Source organism: Ochlerotatus camptorhynchus, unplaced genomic scaffold, assembly GCF_037179485.1.
Source record: "Ochlerotatus camptorhynchus isolate MF236.1 unplaced genomic scaffold, CSIRO-AGI_Acam_v1.1 ptg000077l, whole genome shotgun sequence".
NCBI classification, from domain to species: domain Eukaryota; kingdom Metazoa; phylum Arthropoda; class Insecta; order Diptera; family Culicidae; genus Ochlerotatus; species Ochlerotatus camptorhynchus.
In genome coordinates, this window is record NW_027040567.1 from 10,497,712 (window position 1) to 10,516,245 (window position 18,534).

Genomic DNA, 18,534 nt, shown 5'->3' on the forward strand with positions numbered 1-18,534 from the left:
CACTGATGGAAAATACAGTGGAACGAAAAATTAAAATATTTGATGTAGAACTCAATGAGTATATATGAATTGCAACGATCTGGAATCTACAGAACTGGTTCTTCTATGTACCTGGGGTATGGGCGGTTCAACTGGATATTCGCTATATCATCAAGTGCTGCCAGAAGGATATTTTCGTCAACTTTAACGCCAATTAACACTCCGAATGCGATGCCTCCGGTAAAATGTGTAACGGCAAATTGCCAATGTTTGAAAAATCATTGCTTTCAACAATGATAATCATTCGAAATTGACGAATGGATCTTTCAAAATGTAGGTTATTTCGAAGAAGAATTTTTCTATACGATTCTCATGCAAAAAGTGAGCACTGAAGGACTTTATTTACCCACCAGACGGTAAAAAAATAAATGAATAAATTTCCAAAATCCGATCAATTCAAATCTGATGACCTTGCATTTATTCTAATTAGTTCACAAACGATGATCTGTGTTTTATACCACATTAATCCATAATTCACCACCAAACCGGCAGCGTACATCGCGTGTTTCATATTTGTACTGCACGTATTGCATGTCTACCGTGGAAGGTAAAATGAGCACTCACACACACACACACACGAGTCGTCCCTGACGTGCACACTCTTTGGCTTAGGAATACCAACTGTTTAAATATTCATTGAAAACGAAAGTATCCGAGCTGCGGTGAGGAGAGGGCGACTGGCTGTCGCTATTTTTTTGTATCGATTGTTCCTCATTTCATAAGCCCTATAACAGCGGAAAAGCCACTGATGCGGCAAAGTGAACGCAAGGATTGAATTAATAATTTTAAGGTGCACAATCCTCGAAAGTCCAAAGGAAAAAAAAATAACCACAAAATCACACTTTTTCAACCGTGACCTGTATACTGAAACGGTTTGTTCCCCTTCTGCCTCTTTGACGTGATCACCGCCGTCTCGATTGCACAACAAGAAGGGTTCCCCTTTCTTTTGGAAGGTAAAGTAAATAATGATGAATAACAAAAAGATTCAATTTTTTTTTTCGGCAGACAAACGATGATGCCGAACGTCGGTCGAGGGACACAAGAAATGGTATTCATAGGGTCTTATTAAGTTCAGGAATTCACGTTTCTGGAGTTCTTTTAGATTAGGTCATATGTGGCATTTATGCAAATTAGAGAAACGAGGTGTTTTGTTTTGGGGAACACAAAGTTAATTCTGTTATCAATAGAAGCATAATTATTTCAAAATTTACGTGAATTCACATCTCAGGAGTGCTGCTATCGAGCAGAGTAAAGAATTTCAAGGGTTTATATATTAAAAAATAACCGATTTTTAACCAAAAAATGTTACACGGCCTTTTGCCAGCCGTGATGTTACATGTGATCGCGCATTATTATGATGAGTAAGACAAGATGACAATCCGGAAAGCTTAGTCACAACAACTTTTATTAGGAAAAAAAAAACAACCGGTCGTATGAACAGTTTTTACGCTTCAGTCAAGTTTATTACATAAGACGTACTCAAAAATCACTCTAGATTTGCTACACAGTCTGAAGGTACAAGTAACAGCAATGGTACACATATGACGGGTACAGTTGCTAATTGCAACGTATTCAGGTACAAATATTTGTACAGTGAGCCCCTTTGCCGGAACTGATTTACTGTGTCACTAATGATGACACTGTGAATGAATCGATGGAGGGGTTAAGAAAGGAATGCATGTCGAATGTCAGACATTGATTTATGGCGTTTCATTGAAAGCAATTCGGTCGAATGGCGTTTCATCTAATGAATAAATAGTAAAAGAAATATTTCGTAAAAAACGTGGTGTTGCATTCAAACAACTGTTCTATTGTTACTCTTTCTGTTTGAGTTATACAGTGACATTGAATAATTCTTTGGGTATCCCCTTATGTGTAACGTATGGTATTGAGTACCTCTAAAATCAAAATCACCTTCAAATAAATCTGGCATCATTGATAGTTTCATAACAATCAACTATTTATATTATATTTAAATATTTATTCCACTTTACTTTGAAAATATAAAATTCTAAACAGCACCAAGGAGCACGTTTAATGATGTTTAACGTATACCGCTTCAAACTGCATTATGTAAAAGTAAGGATGTACAAGTGTTGGATATATAAACATATGTTTCACAACGGCAAAGAATAATAGAATCGTGCAATACAATATTTTAATTGATTGACAAGCTCGATCATAACCCTTCTGAAGTCACTCGTCCTTGTTCACTGAACAGTACAAAGAACCCATTTCTCAGCAAGTTAAACTACCGCACAAACGGCGACTGTTCGACCTCAATTGATTGAGGTTAGGGCATGACACAGAGCATGACCCGTTCATGCGAAAGCATTTGAATGTCTTATTGATGATTCCACTACTCCACATCGCAACGAAATGAATGGATCGAAGTAGCATTCTAAACCACATACAGCCATAACGCGCTTTGTGTCTGCTCGATTGAATTAAATTAGAACAACAACAACATCATCGAGGTGGCATCGTCATAAAGAACGATAAACGATGGAACGATATGGAGAAAAAAAAGGAGGACACCTACAATCTATATGTACATTTCTACATACATATGAGCAATTCAGAACACTTTCATTTATCATCCACTAACACCGAACCCTGCTCGCACCAATCCAAGGTTGATTGAGCGATTTTGACCCGGCCAATTTCGCCAACTCGTACCCACGGTAAGAATCAAATACCCAGGTATTTGTAAAATTTCACCCATGTTCAATAAAAAACTACTCATTGATGATTAACTCAGAGGCGTCGCGTAACCTACACTTTTTCTCGAATTTGTTGTAAAATGCACTGAATCCCTTAGTTTAACCGATTTTCTACATTTTCCAACTGATCTAAGTATAAATATGGCCATAAACCAGATTTTCAAAATTTGTGCACGGATACAAAATGAGGTAACGTGTCACCCATTTATGGGCAACATTAACTCATGAATGGATAACATAATGAGTTTATCCCTTTTATTAAAAATGGTTGAAATTTTACCCATAAATGGGTATTTGATTCTTACCGTGTAAGGCCTCTTTCTGGAACGTTCTCCTCTGCATATCGGTTTTTAGGCATGGTAATTGACATGTACGCAATCAGTCCGTTCGTCGTCCGCTGTGCTCTCGACGTACATAGATACGGGTAATTGACTCTTTTTTTTTCGAGCCGCAGACCGCCCCATTTTAATGGGTTTTTTAAGTTGATAATTTCGTTTCGAATCTACCCGGTTTGCTTCGCACAGTGCAGCTCAGTAAATCGTGACTCCGAATCCAGTACCATCAGCCTGCTTCTCCAGATGATCTGCGTTCGCTGTTGCAGCAAGTAAACTGGAACCGGACTCGGCATAGGCACTGGAGGGATCGAGGGCTAGAGAAACCTACAGTTTCGGTTGCCCTTCTGATTTGCCTTTTCCATGGCTGTGGCTGTGGCGATTGGTTTGGTTTAAGTTTTTTACTCGGAATGCTGGCACCTACATCCGTCTGTTATTGGACGTATGCATCAACGGGGATTGAAGAAAATATGACTAATCAGGAAAACCGATTTGCAATTCAACTAAGATGACATTTGTTTAGTTTAGTTTCCTTTAACGGTTGTACAAAAATTTAGCATATCATTTTGCTCCATGCATTATTGCGCTTCAGAAATTATTTGCTATTTCTGTCGTCCTTTTTGAAAGATATCTATGTCTTCAATACTATTTTTCAAGATCAATTGATAGGCGTCCAGGTGAACGAACCACTATCTTAGATGGTAATCAAAGTAGGATTTCTTGAAAAATCAATTCGAACGAAGACTGCCCAAAAGACTGATCTTAATCTTCTCTGCTGCGCTGCATACGTCCTGCAGTTCGCTGCCAGTTGGCGGTTACCCACAACCATCTGCGGTTGTAACCGAGACCCACGTTGGGGTGTCAATGTTTCGCAGTCAGCGCCCATGCCGGTCGCTCCGTTTTCGTTCAATCGATCCAACAAACTTTCGAATAAGTACCAACACGCACGCATATCGACTGTATCTTGCTGTTGCAGTCGCAAACAGACTCAGCCATCCGTTCCCACGCATCGTCGACACTTCCTTTTCTCTATATTTGGAGGGAAGAGGTTAGTTTTCTTCATCGGGGAATCGATGAGCTGCACTGTTGACTGGTTGCGGGTGGATGATTTAATTAAAATGTGTCCGTTGAACTTTCACTCCCCCCCATACCTAAAAAGAAATTATGTCGAATAGGATTGAAACAATGTTCTGCATCCTCCTATTCGAGGAAGAAATTGATTTGCCCTTGCGATGAACGTTCCAGCCCAGGCCGATCCGGTTGTCAATCCGAAAGCGCGTGAGATATACAACACATGTTTTGTTTCTTTTTTTTTTTCGCCGGAACGCCGTGAATTGAGTGTGACGGATTTTTGAATTCCTCTGTGTTGAACCGGCGAGAGCTGTCAACAGTGTGTGGTGTGGTGTGGTGGGTTTGATTGCAGGAAGTACTGCCCCATTAGTTTAGTTTTTGTTGTTACTGTATGTTACCCTCATCATGCGACTATAAGGATTGTGATGATGTGCAGGCAATGAAGACGGTTATCCCATATTTCAACTAGTCATAAGAAAAAATATGGCTGAGAAAGTGCGAGTGCTGAATGAATACTAATTCGGTCTCAATGTATTCTCCACCAAGAAATGATGTAGACGAGCTGCTCCTATTTTGAATGCATCGCAAAAGCTATGCTATGAATTATGTAATTCAAGCTTAATAGCCTCATAACATGGGTCCTCAGATAGCCTAGTCGGTAAAGGCACGGTATCACCAAGCTGAAGGCGGCGGGTTCGATTCCCGGTCCGATCGAGGAAATCTTTCGGGCTGGACATTTTCTCGACTTCCCTGTGCTTGCCACACAATATATAAATTCATGCATTGGTTGGCATAGAAAGCTCTCAATTAATAACTGTGGATGTACACTTAACACTCTCAACACTTCATTGAGAGCTGGGAAAACGCTCGCAAAAAAGTGTAAAAATTCTAGAAGAAGATGCCTCATAACTGAATCTGGATTGTTGAGCTCTGCATCGTCGATGGCGCAGCATCAAGTGCCGATATCAACAGAAATTCAAGAACGTAAGCAGGAATGCCAGGTATATTAAAAATAAATCAACAAGTTAGGCGAAGTATATTCACATGTGTTCATCACTATTAGGAGGAGGAGGAGGGTTCAATAGAACTCCATGGAACTTCATATAGGTTTGGGAAACTTTATAGAATTCAAGGTAACTGCGTAGAAGTTCAGGTAACTTTTTAGAAATGCAGTAAATTTCAGGGTGACCAGTGAATTTAAGAAATTAAATTCCCGGTTTTTCCCGGGGGCCTCATAAAAGCAGCTAAATACAGTCAACTCTCCACAGCTCGTTGTTCTATATTTCGATATTTTCTATAACTGGGTGGATTCAGAGGTCCCTTCATTTTGCCATGTCGTCAATATTTCCACAAGTCGATGCCTTTTTTGGTCGATGTTCTATGTAGTGTTATTTTGATTCTATAACTCGATAGTCAAAGACAGTGTTTCTGAATTCTATGATTTGATGTTATCATCATTGATGTTAAGGAAATTTGGAAACATAATAAATGGTGGTCATATTGAGTACCCAAGATCCATCGACCACATCAGAAAATGTTTCTGGTGTTCTAGGGGAAATGATCTGTACCTTTAATTCATACCTAAATATATTATGGGATTAATCAAACCGGGTTTATTGAGTGCTATTTCCAGAAATGTTCCTGATGCTCCCAGAGACGTGATCAGCGTTTCTAGCGTTTCTGTTAAGGACCCTTTCCTTACAATCGTTCTTTCGAAGTGTTTACCTGAGTTGCCAAGACTTAACACTGAAGCTAACAGATTATATTCTGGACAATTTCCTCGAAAATGATTACATGCTATAACTATCATTTCACAATCAATTTCGAACAGAATAATTGTAAGGAACTGAAATTATATGAAAGATCACTTAATACAATCAAATTAAAATGAGAAATGACTTCAACGGCCTACTTCAAATATACATGATTATTTCAAGTCACGATCCATATATCTTTTACTTGAAGTTTTTTTTCCAAATTTGATATCGCGCGATCGAATTCAGTATGTTAATGCTCAGCTCAAGGAAGTAAGGAACATAAATTGTTATGGTCTGATAGAATAACTAAAAACAGCAACCTATTCTGAGAAAAATTATGTCAATCAATAATAAAACATCCCAAATTTTACTGGAATTGTGAGGAGAATTTTGGAATTGGAAACAGAAAAAGAAAATCCTTGAAATTCTTCTGTCAAAGTTCTCGTCAATTCACCTGAAATTTTCGCCACAATCCCCATGAAATTATTCACAGGATTATCTTAAAATGCTACTCAGAACTGACTTTTAATTCTCGTTAAAATTCACCAGGAGTTGGCTCTGAAATTTTCTTTGAGTTCTAGTCTCCCTAGATTTTTCTGGGAAATATTCTCCAGGATTTCTTGGCAATTATTTTAAAAATTCCCATGTAATTCTCAATTTGTATTCAAAAGTTAAAATAACCGTGTAAAAAAACCTACGAGATTTTGATTTTTCATATGTTCAAATGATTTTAAAAAATCGGATTTTGATGCCATTTGTAATTATAGCATGCTATGGTCCATATGGACATATTTTAAAAATTTCTGTTTTTATACCAAAAATTGTATTTTTTTTTTAAAGTATGCCATTCGATTACCTATAGCTTGAAACGGATAATGTGATTGGAATCAAGTCGATAGGTTGTATCGTTGTCGAGAAATCGTTAAAAACGTACCGTGTAAATCGTGAAAAACCGCGTAAAAAAAAAACGTGTAAAAAAGACAATAAATTCTGGGCCTGACATCTTAAAAACAGAACCAAAAAAATATCCAAGCTTCAAATTTTTGAGACTAAAGATCATGTAGACTTCTTTTAGGCCGATATTTTTTCCAGATTATCTTTTATTCGATTATTCAAAACAATTTCAAAGTTCAAGTTGAGACTAGTTTAGGTGAATCCGAAAGTATATTTGGGGAGGAGAAAGGAAGTTATGAAATCCTAGCTGGTTTTGAAGAGACTTGTATTTGAATCGTAAGAACGATATCAGATGAATTTTAAGGAGAATAATTTTTAAGGAGAATTCAAATAGATTTATTAACAGAATTTAAAGGGTGTTCTGATGAGAATTTTAAATAAATACTGAAGAAGATTAAAAAGAGAACTTCAGCAGAAATCCGAAAAAATATCAGATGGACCATATACTGAAAAAAAATTGAGCACAATTCAAATGAAATTCTTAGGAAAGTATCAAAAAAATTGAGAATGTAATTCCAAGGGATTTCTGAGGAGAATTCCGGAGGACTTCTGAGGAGAATTTCAAACGAATTTAATTATTGAAGTATGCAAAGGTAATTCTTAGGGTTACTTGTAAGGAATTCCAACGAATATTCCAAAATTACGAGGAGACTAACTAGGGAAGTTACTGGTAAGTTTAAGGAAAATTTCATGAGCAGTTATTAAAGATTTTTTTTTTAACTCTTTATTTGTTCAAAATTCAAAATAAATTACATTTCATTTTAACCTAGGTGCTCCAGTTACTACAGTAACTTACCAACCTTAATTGTTCCTGCCTTGACAATTAAAGAAAATTTAAAGAACAGTATCTCTTCGCAATGTTGAAGAACAGAACACTAAAAACATAAACCTTCAAATTTATGATGAAAGTTGAATTACATTTATGCCATGTTTAGACTAGATAAATACAAATATAATGTACCACAATTGTGTTATAACAACTTATAACATAATATGTTACAACTCCTAGTTTGAATATGCTATTACCAATTTAAAAAACTTAAATGTTGGATATTAAATTGCTTAATTCAATAATAAACTAATTGTGAAAGTTACACATATGTTGATAAAGTTGAAATCTGCATTGTTCAGAAATCATCACAAATTCTTAATTTAGATTTTGTCGAAAAAATCGATTTTTTTTTTTTACAAGAAATTAAAACTACACATGTTTAGAATTTATGTGTCAAAGGATATTCCGATACAATACGTATTTTTCGAGTAAGAGTGTCTCGAACGGACCCATGTCACGAACGGACCCATGTCGCGTTTTTCTCGGAACCATGTTTTGAGAACTCTTGTTAATGATAAGTCTTGTTCTATTCATCCGATTCGCTTGAAACATAATTTTAAAGTGAATACTTTTCTTTGCGACTTATACAACGGCGCCGGTGGTGTAGTGGTAAGCGTGATTACCTCTCACCCCAGCAGGCCTGGGTTCAATACCAGTCAGCGCCGCCGGGATGTTCTGAGGCATAACATCTCTGATCACGCCTTCCTTCGGATGGGAAGTAAAGCCGTTGGTCCCCGGTTCATGAGTTGATGGGTCGATAGGTAGGGTCCAGGTGTGGGAGCTGCCTTCCTGGCACGTCGGTAGCATTGGTACTCAGCACGGAAAACAAGATCGACGGAAAAAAAACAAACCAAAGGAAAAAAAAATTTGAACCAACGGAAAACTTCGTATAATGATCACCTATGGCTGAAAATCTCTTAACTTATGATCAATCAATCAATCAAAGAGACATTCTGACGACAGCTGCAAGGAAATATGGATAATAATCAGAAGGGAGTCTAATTCTTAATATAGCTCAAAATCTACTTTACAGAATTTCAAGCTATATTGAAGGTAGTTTCAAGAATTCATAATAATGTTGAAGGAATTTCAAGTAGTTTCCGGAAAGGTTTAGCAGGGAATTTTGAGTATGTTTTCAAAGAAAACAAACTATGGATAGTGTTCCAAGAGATTCTGAAGAAATTTCCAATGAAATACTAAGAAGAGTCTTAAAAAATGCCAAAATAATTCCAAGAGATCTTTTTAGGGGGAGGCAGTGTTCACTCGGCTGTCGACAAAAGCAGACCACTCTCGATGTTTGCCACGCTATCGTCTATTTTCTCGACAGCAACCATTGTGCGGTCCTCCTCATTGTTTTTCATCAGCAGTTCTTTCGATCGATGCGTCGTCAACTTTGGAAAGCAACCGTTTAGTGATGGATGACCACGTTTTGCGTCCCCGTTAGCGTAACTGCCATACAATGAAACCACTGGAAGCGGCTCCATTTCTGATGGAGGAGGCTTTTTGGATAGCGGAAGATAAAGTGTTTATTGTGTTGTACCTTTTGACTATAGTTGTATTGTATAGTGACCAGTTGTTGTATTGTGTGATGTATTGTATAGTGACCAAGAATCCTCGGCTCTGTAAAGTTAATTCGTTTGAGCCTTATCAAATAAATAAATTAATAAACAACAACAATCTTCTTAGGGACCATCCACAAATGACGTAGCATTTGAGAGGGAGGGGTATTTCAGAAGTTGTGACCGGTCATGTATTAGGTTTAGAAGGTACGCTACGAACGAAGAGGAAGGGAGTGGTTTAAAATTGTCAAAAATATGCTACATCATTTATGGATGTTCCCTTAAAAGCATTTTGAGAATAATTTCAAGAAAATTCTCCGGAATATTTTCATATAATTCTAAGGGGAAATAATGCGAGAATTTATTTCTAAATTTAAATTGGCAAACCAAACTATTTTGAGAAATTTGAAAGCGAATTGTATAGAAAATCTCGGAGAGAAATAAAACAAAAACGCACTAAGAATTATTAAAAATGCGATGATAAATTCATTTAAAGAGTTTTCTGGAAGGAATTGCTTCAGTGTTCTGCACAGAATTCAGACTATTATGGAGAAACTTTCTAGAGAATACCGGACAAAATCATAAAAATCCTTGACACATTAGCAAAGATATTCTAAGATCAGTTATTTCCTAAGAAATAATTTGGTAAATTCAAACATTGAAATTTTCGTCAAGATTCCGAGCACAGAAATTCAAGATCAAGTATTAACACAAATTCTTAAGACTCTGAGACTTCTATTGAAAACGAATATCAATATTGTGGTCTTATCAAACTGTTCAAGATTAAAACAATCTTGTTTGATCTTGTTTTCCGTACTGAGTACCAATGCTACCGACACCAGGGAGGCAGCTCCCACACCTGGACCCTACCTATCGACCCATCAAGTCATGGACCGGGGACCAACGGCTTTACTTCCCTTCCGAAGGAAGAGATTTTATCCCGCAGAAAATCCCGACAGCACCGACAATGATTGAACCCAGGCCCTTTGGAGTGAGAGGCAGTCACACTTACGACTGCATCACCGGCGCAGCTTGAGGAAATTTTGGAAGCAAACATTTTAAATTCTGAAGAGATTTTTGGGGAATATTTCAAGGGAATTGGCATTGGGGAGAAATTTAAGCAAATTCTAGCGAGAATCATAAATAATACTAAGATAAAGATAAAGTGATTTTCCAGAGCATTCTGAAAGGAATTCATATAGTGATCAGCACCAATGAATTACCAATCTGTTATGAAGAGATTTTCTAGGAAATGCAGGAGAGAATCATACAATTATTTACAACGGTATCCTGAGATAAGTTCCAAAGAAATAATTTTGTTAATTCAGAAATTGAAAATCATGCAAGATCCCGTACACAGAAATTCATGTCAAAGATTAAGAATTGTTTTATGAGATTCTGAGTTGAATTTGAAGATTATCCTTCTTCTTCTATTTCGCATATCAAGCTTATTGCTTATCGCATATTAGCTTATTACGTGCTCTCAACTTAGTGTTCTAAATGCATTTCCACAGTTATTAATTGAGAGCTTTCGACGCCAATACCAATGCATGAATTTGTATATTGTGTGGCAAGAACAATGATACTCTATGCCCAAAGAAATCGAGAAAATTTTCAACCCAAAAGATTCTCTCGACCGGACCGGGAATCGAACCCTTCGCCTCCGGCTTGCCTTTACTGATGGGCTATGACGCCCCCTGGTCTAATAAAACAGTTCAAGATTAGGGACCGTAAATTTCTGAAAAACGTAACAGTGAGAGGTATGAGATCTCGGTGATCTTAAACTCGTTAACTCGTAAAAGTTATCGCCGTACACAAATTCAATATCCGAGACATGGATAAATGTTCTTGATTATATGAAAATTTTAGATCTAAAGATTTTTGTTAATTTAAAGCAGTGATGGCATAATCAATAGCAAATAGATATTTTTCCGCTTGCGTACGCTCTCAATATGCTTGACATTAATTTTACAAGCTCCTTTGATATTGCGAGACTATTACTAATGTGTAAAGCTGAGAGTTGAATCGACGCAAAAATGATTCCGTTGCACCTCGTTTTCCTAGAAAGAGAAGGTATAATAATGCTATTTCTTTTTTCTCTTCATCGATGGCAGACACTAAGCGACTGCTGCCAGCCGTTATGGAAGTTTCGGTTGAGTTCGGGTGTAAAGCAGAAATCATAAAACTCAATCTCTCCACAGTTTGGTGAGTTTTGTTAGCTTGATATTCCGAGCTGCGATATCACAGCTTGCAGTATCAACTTCAGTTGTTTGCTTATTGGTTTTTGGCTGCGAAAATCAAGCGTGATCTTGTTCTTTGGTGAGATTTGATTTTTTGATATTTTCCAACACTGATTTAAAGCGTCTTTTTTATCATCCACACAGGGAGACCTTTCAAAAACTGGATGGATTATGGACAGCCCCTTACTATCGTTTTTCAGTTTTTCAAGTCTAAAATAGCAACATAGATCAACTCTTTAATCACTTCTGTACAATTCTTAAAAAAGCAATTGTATTCGATTTCCCTTACGCCGAATCATATGTTTCATAAATAGGGTCTAGTATAAGAGGGCTGGTTTTGAGCCAAACGAACTGTCAAAGCTACAGCAAATCGAGTAGGGCCTATCTTGATTGCATTGGCAGTGTTGCTAGAAATCACCTAGGCATAGGTCCTCGTATACTAGACCCTCTCTAGTTTCATATCTACATTGAAAACCTGATAAATTTTATTTCTATGAGCCTCTATTTTAAATCAACACACAGACGTTCCTAGGCTATGGTGCCCGTTTGGTTACTGTTGTTTTTGTGCTGATCCAAATAGTTTTGATAATATAATTGCGCATTCTTGTTTTTTTAAAAGGTTGATTTTTGTTCCAGTCTTGTCTTCTGTCGTCACTTATTTTGTCATTTTGTCTTGTGTATTAACCCCTACTTGTCTTGTTTATTGTGTCAACTTGTGTCTATTTATTGTCCTTCCCAGTTCATATCATAATGAAAACTCATTTTGATTTAAATTGTCGCGACATTTAGTCTGAAATCATGCTTTCATTATGTAGTCAAGAGTTTTTAAAATGAATGCAACTTAACAACAAGTTCTGCTGTTAACGTTTTGTTTTTAAGTTCATCGGTCGTTGAACTAACGATTTATTGTTTATTTGTTTTGTTTAACAGATTTTAGGTAACTTCGTGACTTATCCGGGTACGATTTAAACTCAAGTCTTTCAGCGTGAGAAACGTCGATACTAACCATTTACGTCAGGCCCGTATTCAGTTAAATATAATGAATGCAAAATCACTAATCAAATTTATTTAATAGAAAGCAGGATTAGTTTTCCGTTTGATACAACAATGTAAAATTTTGCTCTCAAGTTTACTGTGTTTACGGTTAAGTCAACCAAAGTTAGATCAACTGGAGCATTCAAATAATTTTGATTTCAATTTGATCTCCAGCTTTGTACGGGTCTTGTTTGCTCTCAACTTTGTGCTCTTTTTTTTTTACAAAATTAAACAATTTTTACTACTAATTCTTAACCTAGAAAACAAAGGCAAATTTTCCAAAAACCTTCCTGTAAAAGACTCTTTGATTCCATCTTCGGCTTCTAAGCATGTTTTTGAAAACGAAGATTGAAGGGTTCCCATAATGCTTCATATTGTACATAATTCCTTCAGTAGCTAGCCATAGAGCCGCTTTCAGCTCTTTACATTTTTCTCCTATGTGTATAGTAAAAATTTCAGTAGCACTTTTGAGTCTAACGTTCATCTGATTCCTGATTATTTCCTCAACCCAATTCCAAATTTCACGAGATAAATTACAATCTTTGATTCTATGTAAATTTGTATCTAGTGCATTACAAACATCGCAATTTTTTTCCGTCTGTCCTCTCACATTATATTTGGACAACTTTTCTTTATTTGGATAGATGTCATTCAAAACTTCAAAAAGCATTGACTTGGCTTCTGAACTGTACACATTTTTACTAAAGTTTTCCCACACAGTGACCCAATCAAAATCAGGGAATTTTGCCTGAATTTTTGGAATGTGAGGCTGTTTAGCTAACAAGGAACTATATATTAGAGCAACAGTATTCAAGTAAACCATATTTTTATATTGCTTTGCAATATTTATCCAATTCGTAGTGTTACGAGAAAGTTTATGTGTATATTGGCAGTTCAGCAGAAAATGATCGGGATCCTTCAACATGTTATTGGAGTCGAATAAAATTTGCTTGATAAATAATGTTTACATTTTTTCCTCCAAATTAACCAAGGCTAGACCACCTTTTTCATAGGCCAGATAAAGTTGATTGCAATCTACTTTAAAAATTTGAGCACCCCAAATATATCTCATTACATTTTTTTTATTTCCTCTAAATGTCGTTTCTCAGGTGGTAACATCTGTCCAATATACCATAGTTTGCTTAATATAAATGTATTAATGATCCAAGTTTTTTGAATAAAATTTAAATTTCTAATTCCGATAGAACCCAGACTGCATTTGCAAGTGTTTATCAATCGTTCATAATTTTTTCCAATCATTTCTGTCCAATTATTAGTTATTATCATTCCTAAATTTTTTAACTGTTTAGCTTCTATTATTCGTTGTGGTCCTAATGAAAAATTGTTTATCTGCAAAAATGCTGATTTATTTACATTTAGTTTGAATCCAAATGTTTTACCATATTCATCAGCTATGTGTAATACCTTATCAAATTCAACATCAGATCGAATAATTATTGTTACATCGTCTGCGTATGCTACAATTTTAATGAACTTATCATCAATTAAAATACCTGTTATCGATTGATAAACTTCTCGTATGAATGGTTCTAAGTACAAAACAAAAAGAATCATTGATAGGGGACAACCTTGTCGCACAGATTTTTCTATTTTAAAGCTATTTGTCAAGTGACCATTGAAAAGTACACTAGAGGAAGCATTTATGTATACATTTCTAATACAGCTAACAATCTGAGGTGGAAAGTTATAAGCTTCTAAAACTTTCCATAATTTCGCATGATCCACATTATCAAACGCCTTCTCCATATCTAAACTTAATATTGCTGTTTTAAATCGTTTTGACCCATTTGCTTTTGCTATAACTGTTCTCAACTGATCAAGTGTATTCTATACAAGACTTGTTGTTCACACATGCAGTTTGCCCTTCTTCTACAACTTTTCCTAAAAACTGCTGAATGCGGTTGGCAAGAATTTTGGTAAAAACCTTGTAATCACAGTTCAGAAGGCTAATAGGTCTAAAGCCCGAGATGTTTTTAGAACAACCCGATTTTGGTATTAATGTTATGTATCCTTCGAAAAAGAAGAAGGAGGAATAACATCGCCATGCAATAAATCATTAAACAGTTTAATCATTTCATGTTTTAACAGATCAAAGTGTTTGGTATAAAATTCATAATTAATGCCATCTGGCCCTGGTGTCTTTTTCTTAGTGCAACTGAAGACTACGTCCTTGAGCTCTTGTTAGTCAATATCACGTGCAATATTTAATGAATCCTGGTTGCTCAATTTTTTATTGATATATTCAAGTGAACCGTTGTATGCCTTAATTTGAAGCACTTCCATAGATATTAATTAAGAGCTGGATATGCCAGCCAATGCATGAATTGGTATATTGAGCATAACACAAATGGCGTATGCAAAACATGTAATCATGAATTTCTTACATCCTCTGTAGATGTTTCAGAGACAACTGTAATCAATGTTCTTACAACAGCCTGTAGTGCAGTGTTCACTCGGCTGTCGACAAAAGCAGGCCACTCTCGAGTGCAGTGCTACGCGATCGTCTGTTTTCTCGGCAACAACCATTGTGTGGTCCTCCTCATTGTTCTTCATCAGCAGTTCTTTCGGTCGATGCGTCGTCGACTTTGGAAAGCAACCGTTTCGTGATGAGTGTGTGAGTGCTGACCACGTTTTGCGTCCATTGCTGCAATGGACGCGCTCTGACCCTCGTTGGCCTACAACAATTTGCCATACAATGGAACCACTGGAAGCGGCTCCAGTTCTGATGGAGGAGGCTTTTTGGATAGCGGAAGATAAAGTGTTTATCATGTTGTACCTTTTGACTATAGTTTTAAGATGTATTGTATAGTGACCAAGAATCCTCGGCTCTGTAAAGTTAATTCGGTTGAGCCTTATCAAATAAATTAATAAACAAAAAAAAAACAGCCTGTAGTGAACAAGCAACTTTTTCACGGTATATTTTCTCGTAAAAACCCTCATAAGATAATTTTCTACATTTAATTTATTGGCGTTATACGTAATACTTCATAAAATTAGCAGATTCATTTGGTACAATTTGGAAAAGTTTTCCGACAATCACATCACAAAATATGTTCATGCAGTGATGACATACACTCATTTGATTTTGAATCTAAAACTTAAGAGAATCTTGGTTTAATTGTAGACCGGACCGGAAATCGAATCCATCACCTCCGGCTTGGCCATAAGACTATCCGAGGCCCTGGTTTCTTAAAGGCTATTGTCAACTCTCCGGAAACGAAAAATAATCTGATTCGTGCTGATGTTATCACATATTGGCATGAGTCAAAGTTTTCCGGAAACTCCGGAATTTATTTTTCACTTGAACACAAGAATGAATCATCATAAAAAATGGGTAGACCGGATGGATAGCACCATCAGGAAAATCCCAAAAAGACAGCAATAATACCATAAATAAATAAATAATATACAGAGGCAGACAATGGCAGACTGCCACTTCCTTTGGGTTAACTTTTTGGTGAACGATGCACCAAGAACTTTTCTCACGTTCGAGTCAATGACAACCTTCTGTTGACAGCATAAAAAGATACAGGTTCAATACCTGTATGTCGCCATAACTATCAATAAAATGCAAAATAGGGTTCATTAACGACATGAATGCAAATATCTACACTCGGCCTATTGGAAGGACAACTTCAGGTAATCTAGGCCAATTGCTCACGGAAGGATCCACTAACTGAAAATTTGCATAATTAACATGAACTATCTCCTGCTGAGATTTACTTTTTATGTAAATCTCCCCGCACTGGAAGTGGAAACACCAAAGCACCAGAATGGTAAACACAAAACGGAAGAACAATAATTTGTTGGTTCCTTCCTACACAAACTTCCTGCTGCATGCCGCCTGGCAAGGTGATTATCATTCGGGATTTACGTTTGGGCTCGTCGTCATTGCTTACCAAGAAGTTTCAATCGAGGTTTCAATATCTTATCGACATGTAATTCAATTTTGTTTTGTCAAATCACCAATCAATCATCATTGCCTTACCGGTCGGTCATATGCTGATAAAGCTGCTGCAATTAGGAATGTACATTCACCCAGAATGAATAAGCTCTTGATTCAATTTACGCACGAACAGCGCATATGATTGCTTCCGCATATGTTTGCAAGAGTGCAAAGGCGGATAATGCAGTTCACGGCGCGACAGACCCATCAGCTCCGTGACATGGTCAATAACGGGCGTCGATTTTGTGGATGACGGCGACGACAACGATGGACGTCAACAACGACACATCAATGGATCCCATTGAGATGTAGCTGCGAACCGGTACGAACGCTGGAGGACCTACTGTGCTGTCAAGACTCTAACATACCAGCAGCCACTGCGTCTATGTTCTTGATGCACCCTAACGAGCACGGTGACTCCAGGGATGCCATCGGGAGGTGATAATAATGTCTAAGCCTGTACTATTTTTTGCATTCCAGTATTTTCCTCCATAAAATGTAATCGAGCTCACCGCCCTCAACATTACGGACAAGGATTCATATTAATGGTCTACAACTACATGATCCAGTAGCTACATCCCTGGGCCACTTTCTTCGTACTAACGACCGACAACGGTCCCGTTGTCAATGACAAGTTAAATAAGCTCATAACGTACAGAAAGAGGAGCGTATCGTCAACTTCATAGAATAAAATGCATCATCCATAGGATGACGACGACGACGACGACGACAAATGCAACCCCTGTGCACCACAGCCAAAGAAGCAGAGCCATCCCCATCCCGGAGGTGGCGTTCAAACGAGTAAATATTTACTTTAGCACGGACAGTACGTCTCCAGCTGGTGCCACTACTGCTGCTGCAGCAGATGAAGGGAAAGCAAATAAACTTCACTGTTTCCCTTCGGAGACAAAGAAACCGAAGCGGGAGCTCTAATGTTTCAAACTTCTCGGAAAGTAACGCTGGTTTGCTGGTGAACACGATTTACAGTTACTCAAATATTGATTAACGATTGTCCCGGCCCGGAGTTCTCTTGAACTTGATTAATTGTTTGAAAATGAACAAGAAAACGCTACTCACCAGTACTTTCGCGAACCGTCGATCCAGCTCGCCAATGTCCGGCATGGGCTGTAAATTGCGCGACCGGATGCTGGCTTGCCGTATGTGACAGCTCGACGGTTTCCAACTGTCGATAACGCTCGAGGGCGACGGTAGCAGCGAGCATGGCTGCTGAATATCCGGATGGTGGTGCTGCGTCTCGACAAGCACGCTGTCATGCTTGGAACCACCGCCGACGCCACCGTTACTGCTGGCGGCAATACTGTTGGCCGCCTTGGACGATGCCAAACCCATCTTTGGCCAGCTGTCGATTATACCCGATTCACCGATTCACTGTTTACAACAACAATAACTCCACGACAACAATAATCCACGAAGCACACCGAGCACGTAGTAAACACTGGATTTAGCTCATTCATAGCCCTTAATAATTTTATTCTTTTCCATAAACACTTCTTCCTTTTCGAAAATTTACAACACACTACTGGAAGTCGAACGATTCCTGCGAAGGCCCGAAAAAGTATTATACCAGCAGCACGAGCAACAACATCGGATCACTTCCTCTGCCGTTCTGGTCGAATTGAATTTCTATATGCTGCTCACACAACATACATCACATCGCACAACACCACCAATCACACGTGTGAGTGTGTTTGCTTCGCTCTCCCTTGGATTCGTTTAACACTGGGGAATGAAATTATTATGGAAATCACACAAAACAACAATTAGGTACTTTCAGGTAGTGAATGCTAATGCAGCACTCACTTGCCGAACGATCAAACAATATAGAGGTAAAATGGTCACTTCCGGTTCGGGGGGGACGGCGGATGTCTCGCGAGTTGACCACCCACACCCTCCTTCGAGCAACCTTTAAAGTCCATCAACCGGTACACCACGACCAATCGGAACTTCCTTCTCTCAGCTTCTGTACTGCTGACTGAGTGTGGGTAATCAACTCGATCCAAGCGA

At 37.7% G+C, this 18,534-nt stretch overlaps 1 protein-coding gene across 1 annotated transcript in view; it reads right to left on the reverse strand.

The window, feature by feature from the left end:
* The window catches only part of Frl (formin-like protein), a 156,387-nt gene extending 138,201 nt beyond the window's left edge, over positions 1-18,186 (reverse strand). The window contains exon 1 of the mRNA XM_065217509.1: positions 17,587-18,186. Coding sequence (XP_065073581.1) covers positions 17,587-17,859 — 273 coding nt within the window. The 5' untranslated portion in view covers positions 17,860-18,186. The remainder of the gene's footprint in view (positions 1-17,586) is intronic.
* Positions 18,187-18,534: the final 348 nt, after the last annotated feature.